Below are 13,686 nucleotides of genomic sequence, written 5' to 3'. Positions count from 1 at the left end.
AACCACTATCAAGTAGGCTATCAAGTAAGCCCATTGCGGATGCTCTTATGCACTATCTCTAACTGACAACACAACAATAATATTGAATTCATTTTTTAAGGAATCTAGTTTTTCGTTTTCATCTAGGGCCCTCGAAATATTAGAGCCGACCTTTTTCAAGATCCATCAGGCGACACTCATATCCATATCCAAACTTATATTCAATGGCATTTGTAATATTAATGGTGTATGGTAGTGTTTGAATCCCAACCTTATAAACCCTTCCAACAAATCTCAACTCATTAAATAAATCGTATGATACAACTCCGACGACAATATATGGCTGATGTGCTACAAAAATTTTGCTTGTAGTTTTCAGTGTAAAACCAGCTAGAGGTTAGTATGAATTCCTATATATGCATCTCCACATCTCTCTCATTCCAAGATTTCAATAGAATCCAAGACTCAAATCTCTACCTTCTTGAAGGTAAAAGTTACCTTCACCTAACTGTTGCAGCAAAATGGGGTCTCTGCCATCAACGACTTGTCTTCAGGCATTATATAGTTGATTAAGGAGAAGAATGATAGGTGGGGGAGTTGCAAAAAAAAATTTATTCCGCAGCATCTGGATTGTTAGAATTCTAACAGTAACAATCATCCATACAGAAGAAGAGACTCTCCATGGGATTTCAGCTAAACCTCATTCAAAAAGAAAGGAACATTACACCATAAACAGAGCCACAACTTACTACTCAGCAGCTTCCACAGCCTTCGGTGCCGCCTCGGCTGTTTTCAACTTCTCCAGTGCTGATACACGTTCGTCCAGAGACTTGTAAATGCTATCCATCTGTTGAGCGATGGCTTGGTGGGCAACTTTGTAATCCTGCTGGAGATAATAGAGACCGGCGGCCGACGCCAGCGCCGCGCCGGTGAAGAATGCAGCCAATCTAACCCTCAGAACATAACCCATTTTTCCCCCCTCCAGAGACCCTGATGTTATTAAATAAAAACTAATGGAGTTAAAAACTGAATAGTTGTAACCAAATCACACAATAATTAAATTGAATCACTTCTTTATTCCAGGATAGGCTTATCAATCCTAGAAAAGAATCGATTACAATCTTTCCAACAACCTACAAAAATGATTGCAGAAAACATTCTAAAGCACCAAAAAGAATGGTGGCTCGCATATTTCGCTTCTTTGCCTGCGAGGCAAGAATAATACACAATTCTCTTCATGAACAGAGGGATATCAAATCGAAGTCCAGAAAAATCGAAATTCAAGAACCTAATTCACTAAATAAGATTCCAGAACCAAATTTCCAAGCAAGATCGACATTCACAGAATTTACCAGGCAACAAACAAAAATCAAGCCACGAAAGCTCGATCTGCATAATAGCCAAATTTCAGAATAAACAAGATTCTAGAATCAAATCAACAAATCAAAAATAAAAAACTCGACCTCTTCCGTCGCAGATCGATCTCGAGATGGACGATTGCTCGCACTCCGCCGCTGGGCCGCTGTTAGGGTTTCACTCAGAGGGGGTGGACGGCGACGCTGTGGTGGAGGTGGAGGAGATGCGGTGCTAGTGTTTCACTCAAAGGTGTTGATCTCGAGGCGGTGGAGCTGCAGGGTTGGAGCCGGTGGGAGGCGGTGAAGACGAGAGGTTGAGAGAAAGAGAGAGATGGTGGAGACGGTGGGAAGCGAGAGTTGAGAGAATGAATTAAAATTAGGAGAAATTAGTTTTATACATGAGGTTAATTAAATTGTTAATTGATCTATAATTATTTCTAAATAGGAAGCGTGTCATTTAATTTGGGACACCCCTAAATGGAATACGAGCCATAAATAATGGGACTGATGCGGCCAAAACGCGCGTCCTCGTGGGCTGATCGCATGCATTTTCCAGCTTTGCGTAGTAATTTTTGTTTCGGCCATTCTCCCTCATTCAAAGTTCAATTTTCGATTCGTTTACGTTCACAAACTCGTATCAAGATAAATTTTAATTTTTATTAAGATCATTTTATCAAATTAAGCTTCATTATTCTTGAAAATTCATTCAAAGTTCAATCAATAAAGAATTAATAAGTCATCAATAATAAATCATATATATATATTCAAATTAACCATCAAATCCATAATATCTTCACAACTAAGTATCAAATATGACATATCAAGAGGTAAAAAATGCATATTTATCAATAATAAAATTTAACATCCAAGTAAGAAAAAATTCAATTACTTGGACCAACTCAATCTGTTTCTGAGCTAGCCCTATCAAAATTGATTATTTTCGGTTTGGGCCAATGGAAATATTTTTTTAGAGTTATAAACTCTTGGCCATAACTCTAATTTTTCTCAGTCTATTCAGACAAATCATTCGATTTTAGGCTAAATTTATATCGATAATCTATTGTGTTTGTTCGATAACGTATACTATAATTTTTTTCATATTTTCATGATTTAATAAGTTTGTTTGGATAGAGAAATACTTTTAATAGGTTTAAAGTTTATTTTGATAATTTCTTCCTTTAGCTTGTCTTTTGATAAGGTTAAGGATGTTAATTTTTTGTTTAAAATTGACGGGTCGATCTGAATAGATCAAGAAAAAATGAAGGTTAAAATTAAAAATTTATAGTTCGAAAAAAACTTAGCTCGATTAGCCTAAATCTGAAGTAGCCCGAACTTGCCAAAAAAATCAAGTGGATTGACCCGATTAATCAAAATTGTCCTTATTACTCTACCGAGTTATGGTGTAATGAATAGAATAGTTCTCTGTGAAAGGAATACTCATATCAAATTCATAACTTCAAAACCATCATCGATCAAACTCAATTTCAGACTGATAATTTCCATTAATACTACAAACACTAAACGGACCAAAGAGTCTTGAAAAATCTATGCTTTACAAACAATATATTCAACTTGTAAATGTATACAATTATAACTACATACATAAGATTCAAACTATACATTCAACTTTTGTAAATGAGGTGAAAACCGGGGAAAAAACTCTAGTAGATAGTGAAAAACTCGATGTCATCGACTGCATTATTAGAGAAAAAACAAAGGTACTACTCATCTGCTAGAATTTTTTCCCAAGCCCACTTCACCATCTAAAGCTATGTTTTGCTACATTTAAAGAAGCTTCATTACCTTCTCCAACTATGGCGTCGTCTTGCTTCATGCGCACTGCAAGAGAAGGAAACCAAGCAGCCCCTATTCCCGAGGTTGCCCGCTCGCTGCAAGAAAAGCAGTCACGAATCGAATGATACCAACTTCTACTAAACAGAATACTCAAACCAGGGAGGAACTTTTTCTATGTCGAGGAATCTGGATGGATGATCGTGCCTGCTCGACTGAAGCTCTTGGAGTTGGTGTCCCACTCTTTACGACGTCTTGTTGAGCATCTGAAGCCTGAGGAAGTGGTTTGCACCCGATCCCTCGAGGAACAAGGCGTGGAGTGCTAAGGTAACTGTTTGACTTGGTTGCCTTTTTCATCTCTTCTTTGATTTTGCTGAACTCTTCTTCCAGTTCCCCGACTCTCGACCTCATCCGTTCCATATCTACTTTTAGCACCTGGTTCTCGCGAATGACTGTCACCCATCCATCCCGATGGACCCTTGGCCCAGCGGCTTCATTAGGAATGGCCAGAGGAGCTGTAGGGGCGCTTTCAGCGTCGAGAACATTTAGGCAGCCAGCTAAGGCCGTCCGCAGCTGCATCTGCTCGAAGAACAAGACCTGCAGTACGACTCTGAGTGGCAGCCTATCGTTTTGAGATGCGTGTGCGCAAGCATCAATCGAGAGTTTCTGAAAGTCGATAATGTTGCAAAGCTGCTCCCTCTCTTTATCTGAAAGCCAGGGATGTGCCTGCAGAATTTCATGAATATTTTTCAAGAAAATTAGTACAAAATAGAACCTTTCCAAGTGTTGCAGACTTGCAGTACAAATATAATTCCAAATCATAATATCTCAAAGTAGAAAATGCAAATGCCAAAAAGATCGTAGCAAAAACATACACGAACACCAAGAATCTTGTACAACTACAATTAATCGATTGCGATACAGAAAATCAAAATCCTACTTTTAGGTCTTTAAGTGTTTAAATCAATGAAACGAACTCACGAGCCAGTTTCATGGCAGGCAGCATAATATCTTTATAAACAAACAATCTAGTCATCCAAGTGAGTGACACAAGAGAAGTCTTTCAGAAATTCGAATATACCAATCGAAAAGATATGGGATAGGGGCATAAATCCTTACTAGAGAAACACAAGAAGAGACGAGATTTCTAACCTTAATGAACACAAAGAAAACATAGAACAATGCCAAGGAGGTGAGGTCATTCAGAATCAAACCTTAAAGTATATATCCAGTGCTCGGTATAGCCCATCATGCAAAGATCTCGAGGATTCTGGCAATGCTTCTGCGAGTGCACGTAATTTTCCAGGTTTCAAGTTTACATCAGAAGCAATCTCCGCTAAATAATTATCTACCAATTTAGCAACTCTCCTGAATCGCCCGGATAATGGTGATGTGTCAAGGTCAGCTGATAATGGAGACATAGAAGCTACACTTGGCTCAGAAGATACAAAATAATGAATCATCCTTTCAACACAATGGGTGTTGTATAAAGTATCAGAATCAGAATAATTGGGTATCAGTAGACCATCCAGGGTTGCCAAATCGAGCTGCACGCCTATTCTCCTTTCCAGAGAATCCTGGCATGTATTATTAACTCCCAAGATAAATGCAACACGTAAAAGTCCCAGCAGAAATCGGCAAAAAGATTTTCCCTTCTTCTCGGGCAGCAGTTTGATGACACTCCGCAAAAGAGCATCTTGATTAACATTGGCAGGCATCATGCTGAAACTAGCAACTGTCCTCGACAGACCACTCTGCCCTCCCTGCCATCGGCCCAATCCTGGAAGATACTTTTTACAATAGTACATTATGGAGCGTGCTAAATTCTCCGGACTTATTCCTTTGGCTTCCATTGTCTGAATCAGTCTCTCAAACAACTCGACACAGAGATATGAGACGTCCTCAAACCACCAATCTGATTCATTACTATGGATCTTTGCACCGGTATTTATCCCATTCCACAGAATGCTCCCTCCAGGACTCTGTAAGCTCCCATACATCATCATAGGCCATCCAAACAACGAGGGATCAGTGCAGATCATTACAGACAACGCATTGATGCATCTACTTATAATTTGAAGTTCGTCGGCTCTTGGAATAACTAGCTCACAGCTTTGGAGAGCCAAAATGCAACCTTTCCAGTCTTTTAGGATATGCTTATGGAAATAACTTTCTGATTTGGACAATAAATTGTCTTCATCATAGTCATCAGTCATAGAAAGATAATCCGCAGCGCAGTACAAAATTACTATGTTCTTCGGTGTGAGCTCGACCCTCCCACCATAGCAGAATTTGACTACAATGAGAAACGTATCGGCACCACCAGGAAACTCTTCAAGCGGTACTGTCAATGTTGTCTCAGTGGAACTTTCAGACTCTTCAAAGATAGTTGCTATCTTCCCACATCTTGCAATGAGAGGAAACTGGAGCGCATACACTTCTATTAGAGTCAAAATATAATATGGCGCAGACTGGAAAATTAGAATCAAAGTCTAGGCTGCCAAACGATGCAACTCAACGCATTACGGATTAAGCAAATCAATCCATGAAATATGCTTTTGAAGAAATATATACATGTCACTTTATAAATATATACATATGTTTCTGATATTCTTAGTATAGTATAAGAATCTAGTATAAGCAAACAGAAAAAAGAGAACTAACCAATGCACCTATAAGTAAGATACTTGTAAACAACTCCAAAAAAAAAAAATATACCTTGTGAAGATGGAACTTTACGTCGTCCACCACCACTGTTATATCACTTTGCAAACTTGAACTGCAGAACCTGACAGAAAAGGAATTCATGCTGAGAAAATTTCCCATCACATCGTATGTTCTTAATGAATGAAAATAATACAAGCTAATACAAGACTTTTATGATACAATTGAAAATGCAAGGCCAAGAACAACATATGTCCTTACGCTTGCCGCAGCCTTCAGCATTTCACTAATACATGTAGGCAAGACTTCTGCTGTAACAGCACTGATCACAACCTGTATTGCACTACCGGATCTAAGGTACTTTTTTTGATGTGAATTAACTAGCTCAAGATCTGGATTAATTGAATGAGTCAAATGAAATATTTATACTCCAAGTAATTTAGAAATTTCAATAAGCCATAATAGTTTCAGCAGAGTTTCACAAAAGTTATGGATAAACAGATTAAGGTAGTGAATTTATGAAAGAGACTAAAATTGTAGCAACAAGAGTCAAGAGAGGTCCTTCTTGCACCTTTTAGCCATAATACTCTCCGAAATTGTGTACCGACTAGTCTACCCCCCTCCCTCCATATCACATGCTAGACAAACCATTATTCAGCATACCTGTACACTTCTGCCACTAGGATCATACTATCATCCAAATAACTACAAGAAACAGCCAACATTTTCATATAATTATACTCAACTCAAACTGAGAACCTAGGAGTTGAGAAAGGGAATAAACTGAATCATTGCACAAAAGGGCATAACCATAGTGTTAGACCATTTGTTATCACTGCGGTCCTGCTCCTTCCAACTTCGATAGATTAACCACAATAACATTCCCAAAATGCCACTGAACATGCGCCTCAGTGGCCATGACGATGACACCAAGCTCATCAAGCAGCTGAATTTCTTTGCCATGATGTTATCGCCACGTTGAAAGTTAGCATATGCCCCGCAGAAAATGTAACTTAAGATGCAACCACCTTAACTATCCAATGTTTTCTTGGCATTCAATGCAAGAACTCAATTACAAGGCAATCAAGAGGCCCGTCATACCAAATACTATGAAATATGTGAGCATGCAACTGCAGACTGCTTGCTTCCATACATTCACATACTTGTTATGGGATATTCAAGATGGTCAGAAAAGGATAGAAATCACAAAATTGAGATTCTCTTTGACAGCCAATAAAGCAGGGAACACAAGCTTGGCATAATAATCTATTAAGACTGTAATTAACTCCACTTTTGCATTCTGCAATCTTAAACTCGATGATATCTATTACAGTGCAATCCTTCCTTGAACTTGTTACCTTTTATCATTAGTCCAAACATATGTTTCCTTTTTACTTGTTTAAAGCATGATTATCTATAATACTTTCGAACTCTGATTTAGTACCATTATTTGGTAAATATAAAAATGCATAGCAAAAAAATAATAAAAATCACCAGCACATGATGTAAGTAAATAACACGAGTTGAGTTCACGCACGCTAATTACTGTTTTTTGGGTAGTGTAGAAAATAGGATGACGATAAAGAATTAATGCAGAACCGAGGCGAGATAAAATCTCTCTCCGTAAGGCAAAATTACTTCCGCTCTTGTGCTTGCGGATCTATAGTAATTGCCCCCAAGATACAACGGTATAGGGTCGATAGACGATTCCTTAGCACTAGGAGATCGTTATCCGGTCGAACGGCTCGATACTCGGGACTTGAGTATGAACACTAACTAGTATGATAGGAGATGATGTGAATGGAATGATATAAACCACATCCTGGAGGGCCTATTTATAGTATGTAGAGGGGTGCGGTGGAGGGGTGCGTCTGTTGGGAGAAGGCCTTGACCGAACCATCACACCTATTCGGTCAAGGGGTGCCATGACCGAACCATTGCAATGGTTCGGCCCAAGCAGCCGCCCAGCCTCATCCGTTCAGAGCCACCCGGACCTTATCCGCCATGTCATGGAACCGCCTGTGCCACGTCAGCGTCCGCCCACCCTGCCACGTCACCGAACCGCCGAGCCAGGTTGCCACGTCACCCGAGCCACCGTTTCATTTGTCAAAACTAAAGGCTCCTCAAGCAAAGTGCGCCTACAAAGCGCCCATTGCGACAAGTGCGACGTGCACGTGCTCGGCCTCGGACTCGGACTCGGAAGGTGTTCCTCGTAGGAATCGAGTTTTAGCCTTAAAAGACTAAGTCAAAACCTACTTGGGTGCACCATAGGTCCACCATAGAGGAGCACACTTGATTGTTCCTTTATGGTGGAGAGCACTTTATAAATAGCTTTACACTTCCTTAATTTTCCAATGTGGGATGACACTCCACATTTCCATCTTCAATGGCTATCTTTGGGCATTAATTACTCATTCAATTCTTAATAGATTTGAACAAGTAAATATACCAAATTAATCTACTCAAAATGTAGATTCCAAATATACCATTTAATTCCATTAATTACAAAGTAATTATGGACTAATAAAGCCATTTATTCCAACAATTACAATACAGAAAGAGCTCTCGATCTCCCTCTGCCTGGGAGGTGTTAGAAGCTCTAGGTGATGAAGAAATAAACAATTGGAGAGAGAGAGAGAGAGAGTTACCAGTCATTTCCTTGACGATGGAATCCAGAAGTTCTCCCAGCAGGAGCCATCAATCGGTAAAAGGCACTTGTTCAACAAAACTCCTCTTTTTCTCCAATAAATGCCTCAATCCAATTCAAATCCATTCTCCCCCTCCAAACAATAAAGGCAGAGGGTTCCCATCATTTCAATTTTGAGTTCACCTCAGAACATCAGAGACCCTGATATTATTATTCTCACAGCTCAGCAATCCATTAAATTAAGCATACATCAATTAATAGTAAACCCCACCAAAAGGGCAGGCCACCAACCATCACAACCACAGATTGAATTGATCCCCAGTTTTCAAAAGAGAGCAAAAGATAAAAATGGGGAAAATAAAGAAATGAATAAGACCAAAGCTTACCCGGTCAATTTCGGGTCATGATTATGATTAGCGAAAACAAACAGCAATTATGACTCATAAAGACTCCATCTTTACAGCCCCGCTGTCTGTGTTTCGGCTCATCAAAAGCCCAACCCACTGTTCCTAAATACGCGGCCACACTATGGTGCATACTTTACTCTATTAAGCTATTCTTACTCTAATATAAAGACAGAATCCAGAGAAGACAAGAAACCGGCTTGACGAAAATATGAGAGAACCTTAAAGGAAAAGGTATCAAGTTTGCATTTTTAATTCTTGTTTAATACAAGCATAATAAATAAGATGGATAACTCATGCTTTACCAGCTAAACACTTGCATACTTTTTCTCAAAAAAACCTACATACTTGTGGACAAAGAATAAAGGGACAACAAAACATGGGCAATCATATTGACAGCAGTGGGAGAATTGTGGTGTAACATGTGCTGAGGCATTTTGTCGAACAGGTGGAGTGGAAGGGACGAAAACACAGAGGTCCAAGATCCGAGGAGATTGAGACTTCGGTTCTAGTGCGCATGCGTCGAGAATTAAGAATTGAAAATACTCGAATACTAGACTCTCTCCCCTTTCAAATTAACAAGTCTTATTAGATTCAATTCACATTCTTCGGTATTTTTTTTGATATATTATAACATTGGGGTAGGTTTTATGAAAAAATTATTTATTTATTTTTTGTAAAATTTAGAATCGTGGAATATATTACTGAGCTTTGAATCCTGAACTGACGAGATTTTCAATATTAATTACATTTTGTTAACTAGTAATAGTGATAAATTAATAAATTTTGTCATTCTTGCCTCACAAAACACTCACATACATGATATTCATTGTTTACAATGTAAACTTTTATATATATATTTTTTCTTTCTTTGTGTATATGAAAACTACTAACCGCTATTTTTCATGGCTGCATTCGATAGTTCATATGGGCTTTCTTACTTTGAAAAACTTGAGCACATTTTTCATGGCTGCACTCGATAGTTGACTCATTTTATAGTATATAGTTTTAATTCTCTTAAATATTGTCAAATTTAATTTATGAAAAAATATGCATTCTAAATTTAAGTTTCGTGACAAGATTTTTAATATATCAAAAGATCATCAAAAATAAAATTAAAATGAATAAATTAAGAAAATTTTAAAATATTTTATTTTCTCTCTCTTCGTTAAAATTTTTAAAACTTTTTAGTTATGTTTGTGTATAAAAATATTTATTTACTTATTATGACGTATAATACTCTTATAATATGTAATGCTAATTTTTCTTATTAAATGATTTTAAAGTATTTAATAACTATAATTATCATTATGCTTTACGCAGAGTTAGAAATTTATATTTTTTATATTCTGTTCAGCAATTATGGACGTACTAATTTTCAAAATTTCCTTAACTACTAATGCATTTAAAGAGACTTTATGTTGATTTAATTAATTATATCTATTAGGTACGAAACAACGCCAAAAAAGATGTTTCCTCAAAAAAAAATTCCGTCACTACGTTACACAATGATTCGCCAATGACAATGAGTATCTTCAATGTAACAACTCAATCCACTAAAATCCGGTAGAGACCAAAAGTATGTATATATAGGTTAATCCAATTATATATTTCATCTCTTACCGTTAATAATGATTCACTTTCCTTTTTTGTCTTGTTTCAATAATAATGAATTAGTTTAGAAAACAAAACAATTTTTTATCACAAAATTTTGTTTCACAGCTATCTATCATTTTTATCATTTAATCACTTTTCTTTTTCTTAATAACTGTGTTGAATATTAATGAAGCGTTATTAATGAGACAGATTGAGTATTAATTATGTGGTTACCAAATAAATTGATGATTTTTTTTTGAATTAAAAATGAGTTCATGGTTGTCCATGAATGAATGAATCAAAGTACTCCCTCCGTCCCACGAATCTTGACACGTTTCCATTTTGGGTAATAATTATTACCTTCTCTCTCCTACTTTATCATTTTTATTACATTATCTCTCCTACTTTATCACTTTTATAGTATTTTATTAACTACAAACTCCTTAATTCTCGTGCCGAATCCAAACGTGTCAAGATTCGTGGGACGGAGGGAGTACATACTAAGAAGAATATTGGAAGGTGAGTCGTGCCAATCAGTGCCAGCACATGCAAACACATACTAGAGAGAAAAAAAATAGGCCTTCTCTCTCTCTCTCTATTTCATGAATTTGGACCTCAATTTTCAATTCTCACACAACTCTCTATACATACATACCAGCTACTCCCTACATTCATGCATCTTCATTCATTCAAGGCAATCCCAACTATCTCTCTCTCTCTCTCTAATTATTTGGAGAAGCAGCAGCAGCATTGGCATCCTATATACATGGCAACTGAGAATGTATGCCCCAACTTAATTCTTCCCTTTTCAACTCATTCAATATATGTATATATAATATGGTATGATTACAGTTATAACTGCATTTTTCATGATAACGTGAGAACATTGCATTTTTCCTGTAAAATTAATGTATTCACTACTAAGTTTGATGGATCCGTTCTCATTTTAAATAAGAGTTCTCAAGAAAAAGAAAAAAAGAAAGAATTGAATTGTGGTGACAGATTTGGTGAATGTTAATTTGCAGCTGACTATAATGACACTAAATGTGAATCTGGAGTGTAGATGCTGCTACAAGAAGCTCACCAAAATTCTTTGCCAAATTCCCCGTGAGTCTCTCTTCCACACACACCACATATATACAAATGCCACGTCACATATATTAACCATCTATATATCCACAACATATACTATATTTTTATATAGTGCATTCCGCACTTTCTACTACATACTTATATATCCCTTGAAATCAATAAATTGAGGGATAATATTGAAATTAATTAATTTTCAACATTATCCATCAATTTATTGCTTTTTGGGATATATAATAAATGTGTATCACATTTTGTATGCAATATCATCGGGAGGCGTTTATCTTGGATGATTGATAAAATATATGATTGAATATCCTCGATAGTAGGATATCTCCAATCCTACGTTTTCAATGGGACAAGAATCAAGCAAAACTGATTTAAATGACAAAAATAATTAAAGGCCTTGGGATATTCTAAAGTTTCAATATATATATCCGTCAAAATAAATAAGAGATTAGCCTTATTATTTTTATCTATCAAGGCTAATATTCCAAAGTAAACACCTCCTGAGAGTCATAGATTAGCGTACTACGACATCTTTTGAAATCTTTTAAATTATATAATTAAAATAATTATAAACACTAATTAATAAAAGTATTAAGAAAATTAGTTTAATATGAAAAAAATACAAATTATGATTACATTATTACACTTAAATTAAGTATTTGAAAGAAATATAATCCCTCTGTCCCAGCCTAATAGTCCTGTTTCTTTTCGGTACGGAGATTAAGAAACTTAATTTTTGGTAGAAAAATTATGTGGTTCATTTTATTTGAGCCATTTAACTACACTCCTAAACTATGAACAAAGCTATTCTAGAGGGATGTACTAAAAAGGAAAACAAGACTATTAGAGTGGGACGGAGGGAGTAATAAGCTATGCCAATTATATAAAAAGAAACATTTATTTATATATATTATAGGTATATATAGGTGTAGTATATATACGTGAATGGGTCATATTATCTTTCTAACACAATTCTTTTTCACAACAGAAGTTAGAGATCGAGTGTATGATATGAACAAAAATCAAGTGATGATCACCGTCGACGCGTGCTGCGATCCAGAGAAAATTCGTGACAAATTGTGTAGTAAGGGTCGTAAAGTTATAAAAAGCATCATCATATAGTTACTGTCGGTCACGTCAACGGTGAACACGTTATGCTCGGGATATCGTTACGTCGTGGTCCTTCAAGTATGTTTCATGAATTTTTCATAGGCTCTGGCTTTAGTGTGTATAATATTAATGTGCTAAGTTTATTGGCATTCTAGATCTGTATATCTATCAATTGCAAATATTTTACTTAAGTTTTGAGTGAATTGTAGACATTTCCAATAAACAGAGAAGTTAACAAATAAACTTCTTTCTTTTATCTTATCGGAGGTTGATTAATTAATGTCACTCTAGTCTCTAGGTTTCTTTGTTAATTAAAATTTGTATTAATTTAATTTATCTTACCTATAAACCCATATCAAACAGGCCCTAAAAGTATTAAGAAAATTAGTTTAATCTGAAAAAAAAACATCTTATGTTAATTAATATAGAGAAAAGGTTTAATATAGTTTCAGTGGGCAATTTACTTGTTACGATAAATTTGTTTTGACATTAATAATTTATTAATAGAAGTAGTTCATGATTCTTAATTAGGTTTGGTATGCAGATACTTTCTTGCCTATTCTGGGGAGACATGAGCAAATTAGTTTTGAAATTCGAATTTTGATCTCTCTCAACATTAATTAGAGATGTAATTATCAATAAAGTGGTCATCGCTCTCAATGTACTAGCTAAGGCCCAATTAATTGTCCACACAAAAGAAAAAAGGAAATTGATTCATTATTTTGTCTACCGACAAAAAGCAGATTCATTGTTGTATTTTATAGTCGACTTGTTAATTTTGAATGTAAAGTTCCAATACCATGGAAATAAAACTAAGCCGGAAGAATGAGCAAAAAATATGTGGCATTAAGGTATTATGAGTTGTAAAACTTGTGCCTATCATATACTTTTATTATGAATATTTCAAGTGAATTTAGAATTTGCATGTAATTTTCACGTCAACTTCAAACTTTTCATGTTGTCATAGTTCTAGTCTAAAAGTGTAAGCCCATGCCATTTTTAATTAATTTTATGAAAGTTCAAGTCATTTTTGGTATTTTAT

General features: G+C 36.0%; 3 protein-coding genes across 3 annotated transcripts; 1 reads left to right on the top strand and 2 right to left on the bottom strand.

The window, feature by feature from the left end:
- Positions 1-576: 576 nt before the first annotated feature.
- LOC131000142 (uncharacterized) lies at positions 577-1,719 on the bottom strand. The gene is made up of 2 exons (XM_057925918.1): positions 1,443-1,719; positions 577-969 (listed from the first exon to the last, which is right to left on the bottom strand). The coding sequence occupies exon 2, from the start codon at positions 947-949 to the stop codon at positions 728-730; it is 222 nt and encodes a 73-aa protein (XP_057781901.1). The 5' UTR covers positions 950-969; positions 1,443-1,719; the 3' UTR covers positions 577-727.
- Positions 1,720-2,870: 1,151 nt separating this feature from the next.
- LOC131000141 (BTB/POZ domain-containing protein At3g44820) lies at positions 2,871-9,658 on the bottom strand. The gene is made up of 5 exons (XM_057925917.1): positions 8,823-9,658; positions 8,438-8,637; positions 5,844-5,913; positions 4,340-5,548; positions 2,871-3,851 (listed from the first exon to the last, which is right to left on the bottom strand). Exons 2-5 carry the CDS (start codon positions 8,485-8,487, stop codon positions 3,279-3,281), a joined length of 1,902 nt encoding a protein of 633 aa, XP_057781900.1. The 5' UTR covers positions 8,488-8,637; positions 8,823-9,658; the 3' UTR covers positions 2,871-3,278.
- A 1,385-nt stretch (positions 9,659-11,043) lies between these two features.
- Positions 11,044-12,899, top strand: LOC131000140 (uncharacterized). The gene is made up of 3 exons (XM_057925916.1): positions 11,044-11,217; positions 11,462-11,543; positions 12,523-12,899. Exons 1-3 carry the CDS (start codon positions 11,110-11,112, stop codon positions 12,654-12,656), a joined length of 324 nt encoding a protein of 107 aa, XP_057781899.1. The 5' UTR covers positions 11,044-11,109; the 3' UTR covers positions 12,657-12,899.
- The last annotated feature ends 787 nt before the right edge of the window (positions 12,900-13,686 follow it).

Source organism: Salvia miltiorrhiza, chromosome 8 (assembly GCF_028751815.1).
Source record: "Salvia miltiorrhiza cultivar Shanhuang (shh) chromosome 8, IMPLAD_Smil_shh, whole genome shotgun sequence".
Classification (NCBI taxonomy): domain Eukaryota; kingdom Viridiplantae; phylum Streptophyta; class Magnoliopsida; order Lamiales; family Lamiaceae; genus Salvia; species Salvia miltiorrhiza.
Note: the sequence above shows the minus strand (reverse complement) of the source record. Positions and strands in the feature narration are given on the sequence as shown.